The sequence below is a fragment of the Mastomys coucha genome, unplaced genomic scaffold (assembly GCF_008632895.1).
Source record: "Mastomys coucha isolate ucsf_1 unplaced genomic scaffold, UCSF_Mcou_1 pScaffold16, whole genome shotgun sequence".
Classification (NCBI taxonomy): Eukaryota; Metazoa; Chordata; class Mammalia; order Rodentia; family Muridae; genus Mastomys; species Mastomys coucha.
Genome location: NW_022196898.1, coordinates 77,945,966 through 77,968,417, shown reverse-complemented (window position 1 = coordinate 77,968,417; position 22,452 = coordinate 77,945,966). Strand labels below are relative to the sequence as shown.

Sequence of the window (22,452 nt, the reverse complement as noted above, 5' to 3'; positions counted from 1 at the left end):
AAATGAGACTGTGTATAATCCTGGGCAGCCTAGTTAGTCCCGCTGAACTGGTTCTCTCCTTTGCTAAACGGGGAGGAGGGGTGCGAGGGGGGGGGGACTTGCCTCTCCCTGTCTAAAACAAGACAGCTTACACCTGAGTAGCCTTCCAATGCTGCTGACTATTAATAACCCACTTTACTATTATGTTTTTGAAATACTTGAGGAATGAAGAAGCCAAACATACAGAACTTCCTAAAGCAAAATGAACCATGGGAAATGTTCCTGGGTAGATGGCTGGCACATTTAAAGACAATGCAGATCGAATATAATTTACCTTTGAGGTGTTTCCAGTCAAAACCAAACCAAACCTGTAGCCTCATCTCTTTAATAAATAGCTGAGCTTTTTGAATGTTAGGTCTTAGAACCCCTCAGTCATTCTGAGCACAGATTAAGTCTTGCCAAACTGAAACGGATATATGTGTGAGAGAAACTACAATAAGAGTCTTGGGCTTCAAAGCAGCAACGTGGAGGAAGGGAAGGAGAAGCCAGTTCTCTGGCCGCAGAACTGTAGTTCAACGGTGCTATCCAACTCCACAGAGCCTGGGATTGGAATTATGGCAAGGAGCGGATTTACAGCTTTAGCCTTTACACCTTTCATTTTGCAGTAAAGATTAAAACCAAGCAGAAGGGTGGTGGTGGTGGTGGACATACCCCAAAATTTAAACTATCAAAACCAGCCCTACTTGGTTGAAAACTAATTTTTTACAGCTCTTACTTCCTGGGCATTTTTCTGTGGTGAGACTGTAACGGCAGGGTCTTTTATGATGTCTGTTTGGGTCCTGAACAGCAGACCGTGTGTGCCCACGATCAGTCTGAAATCATAAACAGCTGCCGTAAGGAAGCAATTAATGGCCTCTAACACTCAAAAGCAAATTTGGGAAAATTCAAACATTGCAAAAGAAAGACTGGTGTAGCTCCATGGAGTCAGGGGCGTGTGAGACGGTGGGGCTTGCTTTTCTTACTCTCTGTATGGACATTACTGTTCTTACTAATCAAACACAAGATCCCTCTTCTCCCAACATTAGTCTGTGTCTCTAAATGCTTTAAGACTGTGCAAATGCCTCTGGCTTTGAATGTGGCTCCCCCTCATCCCTGCGACTTATTTCTAAAAGGTCAAATAAAATGAACCCCGCGGTGAAAGATTTGGAATGCTGAATATTGATTTTGTGGAAAGAAAGTATAGTCTCGCACCAGTCGCCACAGAGCTCCCTCTATTTCATTCCTAGTAGAAGCTCTCCTATGATACTGTCACTGTATTCAGTAGGACTCACATGGATTCAGATACCGTTGTCTCTTCTTGTTAATTAGCATACAAAATAATGGGTTTCCTTACATAACATTCCACATACATACATATACATGAACCTCACTCATTAGTCGGGCACCCATTGCTCTCTCCAGATACCCATCTCTGCCTTCCTCTCTACCTTCATATTCATTCTCTCTCTCTCTCTCTCTCTCTCTCTCTCTCTCTCTCTCTCTCTCTCTCTCTCTCTCTCTCTCTCTCTCTCTCTCTCTCTCTCTCTCTCTCTCTCCCTCTCTCCCTCCCTCCCTCCATCTCTCTCTCCCTCCCTCCCTCCCCAGCCCCTTCTGTGTGTGTGCAGTGTGTACATGTGTGTCTGTGTGTGATTAAATCTGGATTCTGTATAGTACATTTTCCTCTAAGCCCTGGGTTTAATTTACAACCACCTATTTCAGCATGTTTCCTCATATTCTACCCGAACATCATTTTTGTTCAAGTGATTTAAGCCTTGTTTGAAGGCCATTTGACTTTCTTCTTTTTTTTTTTTTTTTTGCTTCATTTGTCATATCATATAAAGTGATATAGACTTTATGAAATGCAACTGAGCACAACCCAAGGATGAGGGTCAAGTAGAGAGTCAGAAGAATGAAAATCAAGACCCCCCCAACATTTAAAAATAATTTTAAAATATTTTTAAAAAAGAAACCAACCTTCAGGTGGGCTGGGAGCCTGACTCTCAGATCTTGGCTACACTTCTTGATTGACTTCCAATGTAAGTAGAATCTCCCTCATGCTGGCTGATGGCCAACATGACCACAGAGCTTTTCACATGAGTGTCAACTCACAGAGCCTCATATTTAGATTCTTTATTCTCATCACCCTGCTCTCCAGAGACAGGATGGAAGACATCACACCTACAACGTGCTTGCCTCCTCCCTGGCCCAGTCCTTCTTTTTTCTTACTTGTTGCTGCTACCAGTGGGACCATCCCATCCCCTTGCATCTCCTCCACCATCTTCAAGAGAACAAATTGACACTTTCCTGATGCTAAGGGGGCAGACACATTGCCTTTGCCTACTATCGTCTCCTGTTCATGTCCTATGTTCTTCCTTACTGCTTCCATTAGTTTCCCTAAAGAACAGATTAGTCACACAAAGATGGGAAATTTGATTTAAGGAAAAAGGAAAGGTAGCAAGAAGTCATGTTTTTATAGTCTGGATCCAGGAAAAATAAAGGAACATGAGTTAAAGTATGCATTGTTCCTTGGGGAAAAGGCATTTCTTTCCATTAGGACAAGAAAGCTGACCCATGGAAGGGAAGCCACTGAGTCCTGGGAGGGAGATATCCTGGGCTAAACTAATCTAAATAAACAGACACCCTGGGGAGGAAGGGTTGACAAAACCCATCAGTGTTCACATCACCAAAATCTGTTCTTAAACCGTTCCTTCTCACTACACTCCCTTCACTGGCTATCAAATATACTCTCAAGGCTCCAGCCATTACCTGCCTTCTGTCCTCCAATTTTTTTCCAAGCTGCAATCCTACATCTTCAACTGTTCACCAGATGTCTGAGCCAAAACAGACCATCATGGGCTCAGATTCCACTTTCTCAAACCAATTTCTCCGTGTCTGCTATGAAACCATCATGATTCCTGAGTTTCCTATTTTTTTTTCAAGCACACTATTCCAACTCCAAGCCTAAAAACTCTGTGTTTATATCTGTTTATATAAATAGAACCCAGTGCTCAGCCCTAAAGACTTAACTTGTACAGTTTCTCTTGTGTCTGCCCCATCTCCCTGTGTCAGCTGCTAGTATCCTGTTCTTGGATCACCAGAACAAGTCTATTACATAAGCTTCCTGTGACCCTGACTCACCTCACCCTGCATATTAACATCAAATTGGTTTTTCTACTTGGATCTACTGGCTCACATTGATAATCTCAGCTACTTGGGAGGGTAAGGCAGAGAGGATTAGTGGAGCCTAGAAATTTGAGGCCAGCCTGGGCAACATAGTGAGATAAATACATTCTCCTGCTCATATCATCTCCAGCTCAAAAGATTTCAAAGGACTATTTTCCAGCCTACTATGGCAAACTCTAAGACAGAACCATTAGGATTTGCAAAAGCCATCAGGCAAATGTCTAATGAACATCAGGCCAACTCCTCTAGACCAATTGACTGATCAAACATCTCGTGCTCCCTGGTGTGAACTAGGGAACACACTGCTCTTTAAAATGGACTTTTCTAAGAATGAACCAACTTTGCTACAGGATAATTAGTTAAATAACATCACAAGCAGTAATTAGAACAATTCAATATGTGAACCACTCTATATATAGCACAAACATTCTAGAATGAGGGACGCCATGTGGAGAAGAAAAAGACAAGGGGAACTACTAAAGAGTCGGAGACACTAACCCTGAAAAGCAATAATGAGTCCCAAGTGCAGACGATTTTATAACTGGGGAAATCTGGATTTGTACTAGGTATTGATTTTATTAAAAACTATTATGGAGATGGTGGTCATAATTTTAAATGCCCTACCACAGACATATTTCAGTGCATGCAGACAAAAAGGCATGATATAGGCTTAACTTTAAATCATACTAGTGAAATATAACAGTATACTATGTACTTAGCATGTTGGAGGCTCTGGGTTCAAGTCTTGGCACAAACCATAACAATAAATAAGAGGAAGGGGTTCATTTAAGAAGAAAAGATTAGCAATCGATATTTCTAAATATGGGTGATGACTTTTAGGGCCTTTCCAATACTTCTCAGACTGTCTGAAAATTTCTACATCTAATTATATAATTTAAATTTTTGTTTCTTTGAGATTTTGTATATCCTGTTCTCACTTGAAACTTGTGACCCTCCTGCCTCAACCTCCCAAACACTGCATTACAGGTAAATGCCATGACAGCTGGCTAAAAATTCCTTTTAAAAGACCCTTCATATCCCTACCAAAAGAAATGTGAACTCTGGCCTAGAAGTCTTAAGACTTCTTTATAACCTGCTGTTAATTCTTCTTGTGACCGGCTTCACTTGCTGCAGTTTCCCATAAGGATCCCCACCCCTCCAATTCATCCTTGAATACCAACTAGTCTCTGAATGACCCCTTCTCTGAATCTTGGCCTCTATGTGTATGTCACTACCTCTGTGGAATCATCCATTATTACTTTGTTAGGATGCAGTACAGCCCACCTTGGTTAAAAGCACCCACTTGGCAATCTGAGAAGCTGACTGGGGAAAGTTGAACATATAATCTTGAGTTTCTGAAAGCAAATTCTTGCAGGAAAGTCCCATCCGACGCACACAAGCACATATGCACTCACGCATGCAAGCATGCGTTCAACTACTCTAAGGCCTTATCTCAGAGCACCTGCTTACCTAAATTTATCCAACTCTCCTTTGGAAATGTTCTTTAACTAATTTCTAACCCTGAAGCATGTGCACCTCTTTTGTGGGAGCCAGCTTTCTCTTCTGGGACTAGGGCTTGTGTCTCACTGAACTAATAGGACCGTCGATGCAGGAGAAGCATGGAAAACCTAACTCAGACTGACTTTGGAAACCTTTGCATTCACTACTAGCACGTGAACACTGGCAAGTCAGCTAACATCACAGAGCTTTGGGTTCTGTAAAATGGACAAATAACAATCACTACCTACAGACTTTGTATGTGCTAAACATCCAGTGGATATGTTAACAGATTTCATGAAACAGAAGTTCAACCTTAATAGGGCCAAAGATAGCATTTCACAAACACCTTGAAGGCAACCAAACAACCACCAATACCTCTGTGTCCAATACATTTCCATTGGCTATCTCTGAGGACCCATGCAAGCTTCCAACATGAATTCATATGACGTACAACAACCTTGCGAAGCTTCCAGAGAGCAAGATGAACCTTGGTTGTTGGTGTTGTTACTGAAGTATATGTTAACCAAAGATAGATTTTAAAAGGCTGAAACAGTTTAAAGCATGTTCTATCACTGAAAAATGTTTTGAACACTTATAACTGCGCGATAACGTTTTGCTATAGAGAGAGGCTGGATAACGTAATAGCTGGATCCAACAATGACTAATCAGTTTTCACAAATCTCCTAACTTTAATTTATCCACAGCACTTACACATATTGAGTCTATTATTTTCTTCTGTCTTTCCAGTAGGTGAAGTGCCACCTGCAGGGACAATATGTAGCAGTACAAGAACATCAAGTCTTTATGGCTGTGCTTCTGTTAGTGTTCACGGGAGAAGGAATTTAGAAAGGCCTTTAATCCTAACACCTGTGTGTGCCTTGGATGCTTTGAGTGCTTCATTAAGCTATACACCGAATAGAAATCATTCTCCCTTTATAGTGAAAAGCTGAGGCATAAAGTTCGATAAATTGCCCAAAGTCACACCACCCATAAGTGGTAGAACAGAATGTCAGTGCAGGTGTCAGCCTGCAGAGCCCGGAGCCCACGCCCTCAGCCCTACGCATGTGTTTCATATATTGCTTTAAAAGTAGAGTGCAGAAGGCAGGCATCTTATCACATGCATATACAATTATCATTAACGACGAATTACTAAATGTCTATCTATTATCCAGAGTTGACTGAGGGGTCTGGGGTAGAGCTCAGTGACAGAGCATCCGTCTACCATTTGCAATGCTTTAGGTTCAGTTCTCAGTACCAAACAGAAACTGTATTATGCATTTTTCTATCAACACTGTGTGGAGAGACCCGGATACAAAAACAAGGGGCTCTGAGAATGGAAACAGTTTCCATGGTGTAAAGCAATACACAATCAGCTTAATTATTCATGGAATGCTGCAGGTCATCCACATTAATTCAGTTGAAATGAAAGGCAAGATATTTCTTGGGAAATACAGCATAATGTTGGCCATAGAAGTTCTTTAATTACTTTAGTTAGAAATAATTCTATCTTCTACACTATTTTAAAACACAAATGAGCATGTGAAATAAAGACAAATGTGTTACAGTAAAATAAAGAAATAGTTATACCATGTATACTCTTAATAATATAATCCATCTGGAGTACAGTGAAGTCCTTAAGGCCACACCACCAATGACACGTAATTAAAACTCCTGAACTCCAAAGCATTCAGACTTGTATTATCATTCTTGAGGTTATATAATAACAAGAAAACATACTTTGCAAGGGTATTGAGTTATCCAGGTGATAATACATTCCTGGTTTTCCATAGCAGTGAGTGAAATTCGGGCTCTCTACATATCCATGTGCACAAAAGCATGCAGGCATTTTTCAGATTTCTAGAGAATGTATGTGCCCTCCTTCTGCCCCCAAATCAGACTATATGAATCTGGAAAAAGCTGGATTGAAACACAAATATGAAATATGGGAATTGCTAAAGTGTTAGGTTAGAAGGAGCTTCATACATAATTTAAAACATATGAATAGAAAGTTAAATACTGCCCCCACTGTACAATATCTTACCCCAAAAGAATTCTTTACAATGCCTATACAGCTTGAGCTTAGTAAAGTTTAATAAAGCCTTGTGAAATAGCAATGATAATATTTGGATAAAGAAGAAAAGCAACTGTGGACTTAGGGGAAGAGGGCAGAGTGACATCTTCAACTCCTTTCCAAGTGTATCCGCAAACACAAATGGAAGCTACACTCCTCCATACACAGTTGTCTGATGGCATTTGCTTGTGGTTTGCTCTTACATTTTTTTCTCACTGAGTAATACAGAATTACAACATGCACACCACTTTAGTGCTTGAAATTCCTAAGGGAATTACTGCTACTTTATGTTCACATGCAACTCCAAGGAAGAGTTATGAGGAGGGCTCTGAGACTCCAAAAAACAATATGCAGGAAAAATGGTCTTAGTTTGAAAGGGGTATCTATTTACTTTTAAGGATATGGAGGGATATTTGAGCTAAATAAAAGTTCAATGTATTTTGTAAAGAAGACAAGATAGAGTCCTGAGAATATTTTTAAAGCAATTGGTACATGTAATGTGTGTTCAATTATTTATTTGTAGAAGAATACTAATATTTAGGCAATGTATTATTTTTGTTATACTTTCTATAATAGGTCTAGTTATAAAAATCAAAACCAAAGCTTAGAATCCTACAAATAAATTGCAATATGTGATGAAGTAAGTCAAATGGAGAGGAGAGTAAAGATGAAGGAAAGTACAGTTCCTGCATTAAAGATCATCAAATCTGTTAAGCAAAAAAAAAAAAAAAAAAAAAAAAAAAAAAAAAAGGACTGGAGAGATGGCTTGACAGTAAAAAGCACTGGCTGTTCTTCCAGAGGACCAGGATTTAATTTTAAAAGACTCTTGTATCTCTAGGCATAATGTTATTGTGCACTGTATAAAGACAGTCCTTGTATTATTCAAAAGCTGATTTCTGTGGCCCCATATCTGGTTGCAATCCTTATCCTAAGAATCTCCTGTTTCAATGTTATATAAACATTGCTTCCCAATTACTTCCTGAGTGGCCAATAAAGTGAACAGCCAATTACTGAACAGGGAGAGAATAGGGCTAGACTTCCTCCCAGACAGGAAATGGGGGAAAGAGAGAGAGAGAGAGAGAGAGAGAGAGAGACAGAGAGAGAGACAGAGAGACAGAGAGACAGAGAGAGACAGAGAAAGAGAGAGACAGAGAAGGAGACTGAGAGGGAGAGGGAAAGGTGGAGAGAGAGAGAGAGAGAGAGAGAGAGAGAGAGAGAGAGAGAGAGAGAGAGAGAGAGAGAGAGAGAGAGAGAAAGAGAAAGAGAGGAAGTAAGATTGGCCACAGGAGGGAGGGAGTTCAGGAAAGACCATGAGAAAATACCTGAAGCAAAGAAAGCCATAAAATAAAAGTATCTCGGGGAATTTTGGCTGGGAGGTAGCCATATTAGTTTAGCAGACTAAAATAGAATAATACTGCTCAGTTATTGTGCCCTTAAAGCTTGATAAACAAATATAATAGTCCAGTCTCGATTATTTGGGAGCTAGCTGGGTAAGAGAAAAACTGTAAAATACACTTATTAAAAAGCCACTGATATGTGTCAGATGCCCAGTATCTGTAACTGTTTCAAGGGAATCTGACACCCTCTTCTGATGCCCTCTATGGGCACCAGGAATACAAGTGTTACACAGATACATAAGCAGGCAAAATGCTACACACACAGAACGAAGAAATTTTAAAAGGAGAGAGAAAAGATGCTTAGAAATAACTACAGTGATCCAAAAATGAATAAGAAAATTCATTTTTCTTAGTGCTTACTATGTTTGGGTATTGTGGTATTCATACTTTAACTTTTACAACATGTCTTAAGAAAGGACATGGCCTTACCCATGTGGACAGTGCTACTCCAGAGTGAAGGAGTAATTCACCCAGAAGGGAGAGGCTAAAAGCTAGACAATCTGGATCTGACTTGCAATCTCTTTGATTAGAAGTCCCCATTCTCTCTTTCAATTATAATGTAATATAACAAGCTGCATAGTTAACTTTCCATGGAAATCTGGGAAAGGAAGAAAATCCCTTTAGTAAAGAAGAAAAGTATCTTCCTGAAGAAACAGGACTACACAATGTGACAGGTGATTGTGTTTGGGTATGTAGACAAGAGGTTTAAGAGGAAGGAGCCCCAAGGAAAGGAGAAAAAAAAAACATAGAAGAGACAATATAAAAGTTTCACTTTGGTTTTGATCAAGCATAGAGTCCATGAAGAACATTAATGAAAATCAATGGAAGGTAAGACAAGAAGCCAAATTGGGGGATTTTGTCATACTCTAGACTGATAACATAATCAAGACTCAGAGGGCTGGCATCAGGAAAGGTTTGGCATTATCAAAGCCATGGTAGAAAACTTTATCTGGTCAACATAGGTGATAGGATACCCACTGATTTCTCTCAGTCTAATCCTCAATACTTCTTCTTGTCCAGGGAAAGCCAAATATTCACTCTGCTAACTTCCCACTCCACAGCACCAGTGTGAAGAATGGCAATGGGGATGCTGGGACCGATGCAGGAAAAATCTAAAATTGTTTTAGTATCCTGTGAGCTACACATCTAATCATCTCACTTGAAGTTAACAGTTCTATCATATTACAGGGTTGTAGTCCTGACTTTGACAATACCCAGAAGAAAGAAAGAGAGGGAGGCCTGGGACCAAGAGAGGAACATAGCAAAGGAATTGGGGGTAGGAATCAGCAAATGATTCAACAAGAACAGAGAAGCCAGGATCTAGACATAAACCCACTTCAAACTAAAGCCAGAACACCAGTACGATACCAGTACAGATCCTAAGTCATCTGTAGGGTGCCATGAAATCTTAAACATCACATGTCTGAGCTCCAGATTGAACTTGGGGTTGCCCAGATGTATAGATACAGAGAAATACTCATGGATGGGGCAAGGTCATCCTCAGAAGTGCTGGGTCTGGAGCATTTAAGAGCCTCCATCTACACTTCACCTACCAGTTTTACAAAGAAGATATAGAAATGGGAAATAGGGTCTAGGAAAAAGTGCTCAGTATCACTAATAATCAAGGAAATGCAAATGAAATTACAGTAAGACCTCATGGCTCTTCCTGTTAGGATGGATACAATCAAAAAGGCAAGAGAGAAGATATGGGGAAGGGAGGAACTTGTGTGCTGTAGGAATGCAAAGCAGAGCAGTTACATAGTTTGCAGAGGTTACAGAGTCCAACACAAAGCATCCTCTTGATAGCAACTACAGACCAAGGAATGCTGAGTCTTTTGAGCTTGATGTTGCTTCAGTATTTATAAGAACTTGCTTTATTTTTATAATTCAATATACATGTTCCTCCATCTCTTAAAAAATGGTCCATTTTCTTCAGTGTGATTTAAAGTTCAAAAGATTGCCTGTCAGTTGCATTTGTGCTCACTTGTAAATCATGTCTGCAGCAGTTGGTTGGTGTTGAAAATGGAGAACAAAGTCGGTATCCATCTACACTGAATCAGAAGCAGCTAGCAGGATCGCAGTGTAAATAGCGGTCCTATGGGTTCACAGCTGCATTAGGACTTGATTAATTAGCATCTAATGCAAACCAGCCCACGTCTGTATGAACAAGTCACCATGCCTCTTAAGTACGTGGGCAATGCTCGGGTCAGTTAGAGAGTCTTACTTTGTCAGTGGGCATATTGTTAACTTGCCATCTGGTCCAACAGGTGAAGTGGCTCACACAACCCTGAACAGACTTCAAGCTTTAATCCTAAAAAAATGGTTGGCCTACTATGTAGTGTCATGATTACTAGTTCATAGCTTTCTTTGAGTCTTTGAAAAGGATTGAAGAAAAATGTCCCCATTAGGAAAAATGGAGTTAATTGGTCCGAACGGAGATCACTTACCTGAGGACCAGGCTGACCCTGAAATTGAAAAGGAAAAAAAAAATTACAAAATTGATGTCTATAATGGATCTTTTCAATCTAATTTAAATTAAAATGAATTCAATATATTAAAATCTAAAGCTATGAAACATCTTTAAAAAGATTTCTAAAGATAATAATATGGATAACTTCATATTGGATCTTAAGTATTTCTATTCTGTGAAAGTATTGGGCACATGGCTAATGCCCACTTGAGTGGCTCAGCGTGCCCAGCACTGAGCTGGGGACAGGAAAGTCACAGATAACATTCCCCTCATATTACAGTAATGTGTGAATGGGCATCTGAGAGGGGGAGTCTCCCAGAACAGATCATTAGTGCCCTGCATGCTCTAATATGGCAATGCTACAGTTATAAAAAGGAGTTCTTGGCTTCCTCATTGTTCCAATGTTTTAAGGGTTTTGTTTTGGTTTTTAATAACATCTTCTTTTTACCTTCCATAATTAAACATTTCAAAATAAGGTATATTAGGGATCTTTTTTGGAGGATTAAAATGTACCCCATTCCTCCAACAGTCAATAGATGATGTGACCTCTGGTCAATCTAATTCATTATGAATGTCACTTTTATTTTTTTAAGTTGATGGAAATCTCCAAGCTGTGTTAAGTGCAAATGCTTCCAAAGAAAATCAACTGTGAACAAAAGCATTGGTGACATATCACATTCATAAAGTCTCCAACTGAGTTTTCAGTCAAATGAGACTAAAAGGACGGTTTGCACTAAGTTACAGAATCTCCCAGAATAACTAAATAGACCCCTGAGGTAGGATGGCAGAGTAGAAGCTATCTCTCTGTAAAGCAGTAAAAAAGAAAGGGAATGAATTCTACCACACAGAGAGAAAGACCGACAGAAATCACGGAGTGGGACAGAGCAGCTGGCTGAGAAAAGAAACACAAGGGCCATCTGAGATAAGAACATAGGACATACCAACAGCTCTCAAGCATCCCTGAAAAGACACTCAGGCTGGCTCTGGTATGACAATGGCAGTCTAACACACACTTCTCATAAGTGTTGGATGTAGCTGGGGCAGGGGTGGGGGTCGAGGGGGACCTAGAGGGGGCATCTTGTGAGACTGTAGTTTCAGGTGTGCGTTGGCCTGTGTTTGAAAAATTTGTGGCCTAGTGACATTTTGAGAAGACGTCTTCTGTTAAAGACAGCCCTGTGGGAAACTGAAAAGCCAAGGACTCAGGAATTAAATTGCCATAGCCTCTAGGTAGAAGTGGGTGGTGAATGCCCATAACAGATTAGGAGAGGGCTAGACACAAACATACTGAGAGGCTCAGGGAGTGGGAGGCTCATTGGTGAAGGATTCCGGGGTTGGTGGCCTAGCTTTTTGGGATGACTTTGCCTTCTTTGTCAATGACTTAAATATCTATGATAGGCCAAGATTCCAGAGACATCCCTTGCAACCTTCTCCTGCCTGCAGGGCTTTTAGGACTGAGCAGAATCGGAAAGATGTAGCACAAGCAACAAGCAACAGCTCGGTCAGTGCTCTACCTGCTTCTGCTCATACAGCACACTCAGGAACACACCCTTGACCTAGACCTCAGCCACACAGGGACACACTGTGCGGTCCCCTGGGAGTGACAGCTGCAAAGCTAAGGATGCTCCGAAGTAGCCCTGGTGTGCAGAGACAGGAAGCTGCGGTGTGGAGAGGTTGGGACCACTTCAGGCGCAGCTCCAGTTTGAGCAGGACCAAAAATAAGTCTCCACCTTTCACCAACCATCCTTCTACTTGGCAGGACTGCAGGCACAGGCTGCTTGGTCTTGGATAGATTGATTTTATACAGATTTTAATTCTATTTTTAGAAGCAAAATGTAGGTTTAAATACTTCTGTTAAAGTAGATCTGCTCACACAGTTTTTCTTTATTGTGAACTTTTTCTTTTGCTCTTTTGTTTTTGAAGAAAGGATTTTCTTTCATTTTATTGAGTTTATAAACTCAATAGGGGAATTTTAGTTTATTTTTTAATAGTATTCCTCTTATTTTAATAAAAACAATATATTTAAATTGCAATAGTAAATAGATTGTTTAATTAAAATTAACTTGGATTCATAAGACTAAGTCTCATAATAAATACTAGACATACAAGTATCCAAAAAATATCAAGTATGGGGATGGAGGGATGGCTCAGATGTTAAGAGCATGAATTACTCTTGAAGAAGACTCAAGTTCTGTTTCCAGCAGCCACTTCAGGCAGCTTACAATAACCTGTAACTCCAGCTACAAAGGATCTGACACCCTCCATGTCCAGCCTCCATGGACAGACAATACATTCATGTGTACAAACCCATGCACAAATATAAACACATATCAATATTACCCAGATGTGAACTCTGGGTGGTATAATAACTACTGGGGTGGCAAGACATGCCTACAGTGCAACACTGCTATATCATAGAAATAACCACCACTCTCTTAATGAATTTATATTTCAATCCACATGATGAAACCCATATGTGGCCCCAGTGCTGGATCAAGAACCTGTGGCTAGACAGGTCATAGGCAATGGGGAACAACCAATGACTAATATTGTGGCAAATGGACATAGTATCAAACTGACTCCCAGTGACTTATTATTATACCTATAAATTAATGCTTCTCTCAAGCCTCATCAAAGAAGCTTCTATTTGAAGTAGATGGTAATACAGAGACTCACAACTGACCAAGGTGAAGAGAATAAGCAACTGAAGAATGCTCAACTCTAAATGGCACATCTAGATTACACCTTCTTTTCTAAAGATTCAGGGACCTTCCTTTACCAGTCCTTTCTCTTTTCTTTCAGTCATTTATACTTTCCTAAGTAAATTTAAATAAATTTAAAGTATATTTCTATCAGCAAAGAAATTGAGATGCTGAAAAAACAAACAGCAACTACTAAAGCAGACAGAGAGAGAGAAAGAGAGAGATAAAGTAGTGAATGAACTCAATGAATTAAATAAAGCGAAGCCAAAACATCACCAATAGACTAAAGCAAGCAGAACAAAGTGTATCAGGGATTTCTGGTATAAAGTAGAGTGGATACACATTCATAGTTCACATTTATGACCACACACCCCCCAACTCTGGGATATGATCAAGAGATCAAACCTAATTGAATGGGAAAGAGTAAGCTTTATGTTTTATGCGAAGTACAGATGACTAAAGGAAAGTTAGGAAAAAAATCAAGTCCAACACAATAAAGTATCAAGTTCTAATTGTAATAAGGATGAAAGAAAAGAATAAAACATCAATCAAATCAACTAGGGAGATAACCAACCAAATCACAGGAGTCATCAAACTTGTCTCTGTAATGACTCTAAATACAAACGCTCTCTTAATTCTCCAGTTGAAGGGCAGAGATTAGTTGCTTGGATTATAAAACAACAACCAACCCTCTGTTGTCCCCAACAAAAAGACCTATGTGGCAAAGACACATAAATACAAAGACCTAAAGGATGATAGTCAATGTGCCACACAAACAAAAGACAAAATGACATATGCAGATATCTGATAAAGTAGGCTTCAAGTAAATATTAGTCATAAGTGATAAAGAGGCAGCTTCATTTTAATAAAAGACCAATTCATTAAGATATGACAACTGTTAATGTATATACACCAAATGGTGGGGCCCCTGTTGTTTTATGCTTGTTTCATAAGACAAATGCTGAAGGACATAAAAAGTGGGGTTGATTGGTCAGAGAGATCACAGTCAGGGTACAGTGTCACATACATAAGAAACACATTATTTTGTGTGCCAATTAATAATTTTAAAGTAGTAAAACAAACAAGCAATATGCAGTCTCATTCTATCAGCCATGTCATATGTCAGAGGCTACCTCACTCCAGATTTTGTGTGGTCTCCCCGTCTCCATTCTTGCAGGTTCTACAAAACTCTTTCAAAAACGTACTGGGGATAAACCAGGTAATCTTTCAAGAGCTTGGCTTGAAATATGGTGGGGTAAGCTTTCCTTAGCTCTATGGGACAGAACAATCAAATTTGTTTCCAGTAGATATTATTCTATTCTCAAACTCTTCTAGGAAGAATAAAGAGAACAGCATGTCTTATATTGATTCTTCCTGAGTACTAGGAGCCTTGTGGGTATATGGCATGCTACTCATAGCTTTAAACATCCTTGAATTGGCAAAGAGAGAAACAAAAATCTCAGAGAAGATAGCTAGGTATCACAAAGTCTATAGGATGAAAAGTCAGAATTTACCTCCAACCTCACTGGGAAGCCCAAGCATTTCCCCCAAGCCTTCTGACTTTTCCTTTAGAATGCATTTTAAGACTTTTAACTTTTATTTTATGTGAATGACTGTTTGCCTAAATGCATGTATGGAGATTATGTGGGTGCACTGTGCCTAAGGAGACCTGAAGAGTCAGACCCCCTGGAACTGGCCACAGATGCTTGTGATCTACTCTGTGTTGAGAACCTAACCTGGATTCTCTGGGATAACAGCAATCGCTCTCATCTGATGAACCATCTCTCCTGCTCCTCACTCTGGAAATCTAGGCTCACAGATGTTTGCAAGTCTCTAGCCTTGACTCTGGTGGATTTTCTTTGTGTGAGGAGACTCAACATACCCGACTGTTCCAGGGGAGCTACAGTATACACCCTCTGCAAACACCTGAGTGATAAGTGCTTTGTCAGAGACTAACTACCAAAGAGACTGTTCAGAATCTCTTCATTGCTTCTTCTGGGTTCACTGAGAGATGGGAGTGTTTTTTTTCCTCAGTGGTAGATAGTTTTCTAGTCCATTGTATTGAAGATTCCTAATGACTAACCATAAAAGCCAAAGTTTTAATTCGGTTTTCTAAACTACACTCCAAATGCGTACTTCTAAATTATGGCTAACATTCACAAAACCCAACATGTTGATTTTTCTAAAATGAAATTACTGAAAAGACCCTTTCTGCCCATGCAAATCATCAAAATGTTTCTACAAATCAAAGTTTGGATCAAGAAAAACCAAGAGTCATGCCAAGCGAAACAGTTAAATCACAGAACTCTTGAAGTCAGGGCCCTGAGTGCAGAAGTAGAGAATGCCCAGGCCCTGAGCTGGCTGATTTACTGTCTGGCAGCAGGAAGGGCAATGCTCAGGCCTCTGGCCCCAGCAGGAGGGGAGAAGGGAGCCTGCAGGGGGAGCAGACTCTAAAAGGCTAATCAGAACAGTGTGGTGGGAAGCAATCAGCCAGTAGCTGAAGCTTGGTGGAAGGTGTTCCAAGGAAGCTTAGCATTCTGGGAGAAAAGTAAGCCGAGATGAACTTGATAAATGAGCTGGCCCATCACAGGAGTCTGCACTGTTACTCAAGGCAATTAAAAAGCAATATTGGCCATTCTTTGTTTGGCCATCATCACATTTATGGTTGGCAGAGAGTGCTAACACTCTTCAAATCGACAGTCATTTGGATTTCTGGCTGAAGTAAATTAGTTTCACTACATGACACTTTTTTTTTTATTGGATAGGAACTCTGTCATTCCTTTCAGATGAGACAAAAGCTGTTTGTTTGTTTGTTTCATTTAACACGTGAACAGATAGGGATACAAAAGTTGTTTTAAAACATGGTATTATTTTAGATATTGATTAGGGTACCAAACTGACATCTACCTTTGGTCAATGCGAAATAAAAGCAAGTCTACAAGAGTTAAAGGGGATATCAGTACTGCTTGCCCCTAAGCCTCTGACGCGCGCGCGCACACACACACACACACACACACACACACACACACACACACACACGGACGTAGGCTTTGTTTCTTTTTCTGGTGAATATATAGTAGTATCTAGAGTGGAAGTTCAAATAAAACTGCAGAACAGCTGATCTCTCGACGGTGCCAGGGCTGATCTGAAGGGCCAGTGGAATCCTGTCATGGAGCCTGTCACTTTCCAGAGTTGCCAGTCTACAGTGTGTGCCAGGCGTGGGACAAGCAGAAGTCTCATCCAGGTTCATGCTTGGAATCTGATCACATTTCAGTCTCCACAGTATCAAGACCTCACCTGAGGGTGCTTTCAAAATGGCTGCTGATATGTATGAGCTGGAAACATTCAGACTGGACCGAAGGAGGTGACAGTGACACTTCAAAACAAGCTTTTAAAGGACTACTGTTATATTTTAAGTGTTGTATTTTCAAGTCTAACTTTAAGTCTCACATTCCAGAAAGGGCCCTTAGGGTTTCTCTTCATTGCAGAATAAACACATCTGCCCCTCAGTGGGATCTTACCTAGGTAATAAAGATGGTACACAGGTAGACACAAATTTCAGAGGTTCCAAGGTAAACAAGAGTACCTGTGGGCACATGTGTGCCACCCAAAAGGAACAGGAGCTCTGACCTGAACAAAACAATCTCCCTACTAAGATCACATCCACTTAACAAGAGAATGGTCTTTCAAATTATTTTGTAAACTGTGTTCTAAAATACAGCATGGTGACTTCAGTTGGCTATATGGTCAATATGAACAACTGGCCCAATTCAAATTCATAATAAATGTTATATAACATTTGAAACTACTAATGTGCAAATGATATATTAGAGAGAAGCAACAGAAAAAAATACCATCATGGAATATATGTATTAAAAGAAAGGCTTGCAAAGGCTGCATAATCCTTCAGTATCTCAACTGCTTGTGCATAATAAAAGCTCTTAGGCACTCAACTGAAATAAACATTATTCATCATTTAGAGCATCTGTGTGCTACCATACAGGGTCACTCTTGGGTAGATATTACCTTTGCTACAATTACATAATATTACCTAACAATTCAGTTTTAAACTCAGTTTTCTTCGGTGGTTTCTACACTAGGAAGGAAAAGCCAGACTAGAGGAAAATAGTTACTCTCAAACCTGCAGTATTCTCTTTAAAAGTTCAGGAGAGAAAGGATGCAGGAGAGGATAACTCTCGGGAGAGAGAGGATGCAGGAGAGGATAACTCTGAGCATGTCTGTGGGGCATTTTTTCCATTAATGATTGACAAGGGAGACTCAGCCCACTGTAGGAGGTGCCAACCCTGGGCAAATGGTCCTGCGTTGTCTAAGAATGTAGGCTGAGCAAGCCTTAGGAAATGCTTCTCCACGGTCTCCGCTTCAGTTTCTGCCTCCACTTCCTTTGATGACGGACCACTACTTGGAAGTATAAGATAAAATAAATCACTTCCAGAAAGAAGAGAGAGAGAGAGAGAGAGAGAGAGAGAGAGAGAGAGAGAGAGAGAGAGAGAGAGAGAGAGAGAGAGAAAGGAAGGGAGGAAGAAAGAAAGAGAGAAAGAAAGAAAGAGAGAAAGAAAGAGTAGATTATTCTATCAGGCCTGTTATAAAGATCATAAAACTAATTCAAATATTTAAAAAAGCAATTCTCACATAATGTTTGCCTTTTATAAACAAATAGCAACTGTATTTAAAATGTAGTCATACCTAAACATTTTGACAAGTCATTGCCATAATAATTAAAAACATAAGTTTATATGTGTGGAATATAAGATATAGACAAAGGTACCACACACACTTTTGTCATCAAAATTTCCATTTAGGAAGCATTAGATGATCTTTATGCATTCATTTATAACATTAAAATGTATTGGCCTAATTGTCCATTGAAGTTTATTCAGATTTTAGGTATTAGAAATGTCTCCATATTCCAGTATACATATTTGACTATTTTCCCAATTGTTCCTTATGATACAATGTAAAAATGCAGTGTTACTATAATTTTGAATTATAACATACCAAGTACAGATTATGTCTTTTCTAGGATAATTTGTGTAAAATATGAATTTACTCAGATATTACAGTAACCCTATTTATCTTTTTAAAAGGAGGAAAAGAAGAAAGGAACAGAAAAAGGGTAAAAGCTGAGAAAGGAAGAAAGGAAAAGAAGAGAGCAGAGATGGGGAGAAATCCTTGCTTGCCTTGAGGATAGATATGTGTAATTTCTTCTAGTTTTCTGTACTTCTCAAAAGTCTTTTTCTGGATTATAAAAAAATATATTACCACTTGATATCAATTCACTGTGGGAAATTTTAAATAGGACCTTAATCAAGTTGCTATCTCCTGCTCCCCATGTCTATTAGGTCCAAGTCAGTAATTTTGAATTCCTACCTTTCTCCCAATTGAGGGTGTTTCAATCACTCAAAAAAAAAAAGACCAAACAATTATTAAAATACAGTCTGCGAAACTCAGAGAATAAGGATTGTAAGTTCACCTTTGTGCCTGGGCCGCCATCGCTTTTAGGAGTGGATGGTAGGGGGGAGGGGCAGGGGAGGTGCAGTGACTGCACCAGGGTCAGTCCAGGCAGAGCCTTGGGAACCTCCACTGTTCTCAAAGCACTGGGATGTGACCTAGCTCTGCTGCTTTATCCTCATCTGAGCCTTTGTCCTGCTGGTACAGAATCAGGACTGCCACCTCCCACGTAAATAGACGACCAGCATAACAATTAGTGGCTTGGTACAGAACATAAGGAACACACATGAGGTAGAACTTACCTAGCTTCTATAGGTTTAAAAAGGCATTCCTTTTTTCAAGAACTCAAAAACAGTTTTTACTGCCTTACCAATTCCCATTACATTGCACAGGCCAAATAACCCTCTGTCTGCTAAGTTTAGCAAGTCTTTAACATTGTGCCCTTTTGATAGTCCCAGCTAAATGCTTAAAGTCCATTTATAAACATCTCACACTGATTCAATGTATCTGCATTCTCAATTCCAGTTCCTGAATGCGCTGCTAACGAATGGACTCGGCAATACTCTCCACTGTCCTGAAACCTCTGCACCAGGAGCTGTGTGCTAGCAGGTTCCTAGCACCCAGACAGCTGGTTAATTCAGAGCATGTGAGTGGCTCAGTGACCATTCCAGTAAGGCAGGGCCCTAAAAGTGGCAATCTACTTCAAAACCGAGAAGAGGATCATCAAGTCTAAATGTACACTTGGTGTCCTTCACGTTTGGGGCTGCATCAATCTCTACCATTTCCACATTCCTAAAAGTTATTGAGAGCTTTGTAAACAGCATCCCTTTGTTATGTTAACCCTTCGTATTAGAGTCATCTAGAGAATGAGTTACAAAGAGGTTAGACAATGTCGAGCAGTGACACAGCTCCTAAGGAAAACTGGGCGTGGACACGGGTGACTGGAACTCCTCCATTCTAATCTGTATCTTGCAGAACAGCTGAAGCCAGGGGCTTGGGCAGAGACAGGAGCCCTGAGCAGTCGGCAACCTTTCAAAGTAGATATAAACGACTGTGGCTCCAATCGGTATTTTTTTCTTTTTAAATCTTTTCAGTGTTGTATACACAATGTATTCTGAGGTCCCCCGTGGATTCCCTAGGAAATCCCTTCACCTCGGGTTAAGAATCCTTCAGTAGAGAAATAAATCTGCCTAAAGGCAGGTTTATGGGTATATCAGAAACTTCCCTTAATCTTCCAGGAGCATACCTTAATCCACCCCCCCCCCCAAGGTCAATCCACCTTGGGCAAGGGCATCTAGTGTCCAATCAAGAACAGCCTGCATCGGCTCAAAGATGGCCACCCTGTTGACTGTCAAAGAAAATCTGCTTGATTGTCGGCCATCTTGCTCTTCTCCCTACTTCCCCCATAAGCCCCACCCACCAAGAGAGAGCCTGGGCAGTTTGATCCCCAATAAACCTTTCTTTCTATCCATGAATGGTTTCACGGTGCTCTTGCTTACATCTTTTTCATAGATATGACAAATACCTAAAAAAATCCTTAGTGAAAAGCTCGTCTCACAAACCCCCACGGCAGGTAAGGTACGAAGCCAGGAGCAAGAGAAAGCCGGTCGCACTTCATCCACAGCCAGGAAGCAGGGGGTGGTGAATGCTCGTGCCCAGCTCGCTTTCCCATTTATTTGACCTTGGACCCCAGCCTACAGAGCAGTGTTACCCATATTTTGGGTGTGCTTTCCCACCGCAATTAACTTATTCTAGAATCTCCCTTAACTCTTCCACAAGCATGCCTATCAGTTTGTCTCTTTGGTGATTCTACGTCCTGTCAGGCTGACAATCATTTTAAGCGTCAGTGACTGAGCAGTTACGTGAGAAAAAGAAGGCAGAGCTAAGTTCTGGAGATCTCAAGTGAGTGTCACCTGGAATGTCACCTGTGGCTGACTGTAACCAGTTACCGGGAACAAAGTGTTTTAAAGATTCTGAGCCTGAGAAAAGTATGCTGGGATGAATCAGCACGTGTGCAGAAGGCCGAGCGGAAAACATGTGCACCAACTATGTGCCAACTGGAGTAGACAGGTTTAGTAACGGCATCTGAGGGGAGGAGAAAGGTAGAGAATCAAAACTGATTTCTTTGTCTCTGTGATGCAGTGCAAGGTGCTGAAGGAGAACTGGAGGGATGTGGGTAGACAAGGAGAGCAAAAGTAGGCTACCTGAGGTGGCTTCTTGTTCCAGGAGGACACTGGGAGGAGAAATGGCAGGAAGCCATGGAGGTGGGTATATAAACTGGACCAATAAGAGAAAAGGGAGGAATCCAGGTCCTCTACGAAATACCCAGCCAGTTTCCCTTCAGCAGAGCCTCTCCCCACCATCCTGTGAGGAAAGGGCTGCTACTTCCCCTTTCTCTGCAGCTAGCTCGCTGTCTTCCCCTAAAGTTCCTCTCTTTGTCTCAGAGAGTGAGCTCAGTAGTCCTCTAAAGCATGCCCGGCACCCCTGTCATCGTTCTTGAAAATGTTTACAAATAGACAACAAACTATTTAAATTGGGGGTGGGGGTAAGAAATGGCTTAGGGACCAAAGTTAATAAGTATGAGAACATACAAGAGGAAAAAAAACACTATAGAATAAAGACCACAAAAGGAGACACGGCCTTCTCTAAATGGGCAGGGCCACTGAACAGAAACACAAACTCAGATAGAGAGAGCAGAAATCGCTCATGCCCCAAACCTCAGAGGACTGGGGGGCGGGGGGTTGTCTGTTAGGAATGGGAAGAATGAGGCTGGTCATTTATCTGTCCATTCCCTTCGTAACTGTTAGTCACTTACAGTGTGCCAGGCATTCTGCACACTGTAGCGATAGCAGACACAGTAAATACAATTGAGTCCCTGCTAGCACTCTGAGGAGGGAGGCAGGCTTTACGAGAATGTTTATAAATAATATGGCAGATGGTTGATAAAAACAAAGCAAAAAATATTATAGGAGGAAGAACAGGCCTAGGAACAAGTTAGTGGGAGAGCGCTAATTAATAAGGTGTTCGTGGGAGGGCTCCATCAGAGAAAAGGCAGAGGGAACAGCAGGGGAATGATCTGCTTAGAGGGTTGAGGAAGCAACTTGTTGGTTGTCTGGACTGCAGCAGGGGAATGATCTGCTTAGAGGGTTGAGGAAGCAACTTGTCGGTTGTCTGGACTGTAGTAAGTGGCAGGAAAGGGTAGGTATGGAAGCAAAGGGGCTAGGAAACAGGGCTGCATGAGTCATGGTAAGAACATGGTTGTTAATCATGACACAGAACACCACAAGACAGAGGTTCTGGCTTCAGTTTGGAAAGTGGTGGGTATTGTAAGGAAAGATCTGCCAAGACAAGGGTGTGTATATATATATATATATATATATATATATATATATATATATATATATATATATATATATATATATATATATATATATGGAGAGAGAGAGAGAGAGAGAGAGAGAGAGAGAGAGAGGAGAGAGAATGTATGTATGTATGTGTGAGGGGAGGGGAGAGGAGAGTGTAAAAAAAGTAGTAGTCACATTCTGATATAAGATTTGTGAGTAGCCAAGATAAGAACAAAAGGAGCCAGGAATGAGCTGAAGGTTGACGCAAAAGAATGGGCATGTCCTTTTCTGGTGTGAGGAC

At 40.6% G+C, this 22,452-nt stretch overlaps 1 protein-coding gene across 21 annotated transcripts in view; it reads right to left on the bottom strand.

Annotated features, from left to right (window-relative positions):
• Nucleotides 1–22,452, bottom strand: part of Col25a1 (collagen type XXV alpha 1 chain) — a 407,882-nt gene that overhangs the window by 158,808 nt on the left and 226,622 nt on the right. For 19 of the 21 annotated variants that reach the window (XM_031375495.1, XM_031375508.1, XM_031375504.1 and 16 more), the window contains exon 5: nt 10,617–10,634. The exons of the other annotated variants lie outside the window; for them this stretch is intronic. In XM_031375495.1, the coding sequence (XP_031231355.1) occupies nt 10,617–10,634 (18 nt within the window). The remainder of the gene's footprint in view (nt 1–10,616; nt 10,635–22,452) is intronic. 21 annotated transcript variants of the gene reach the window in all.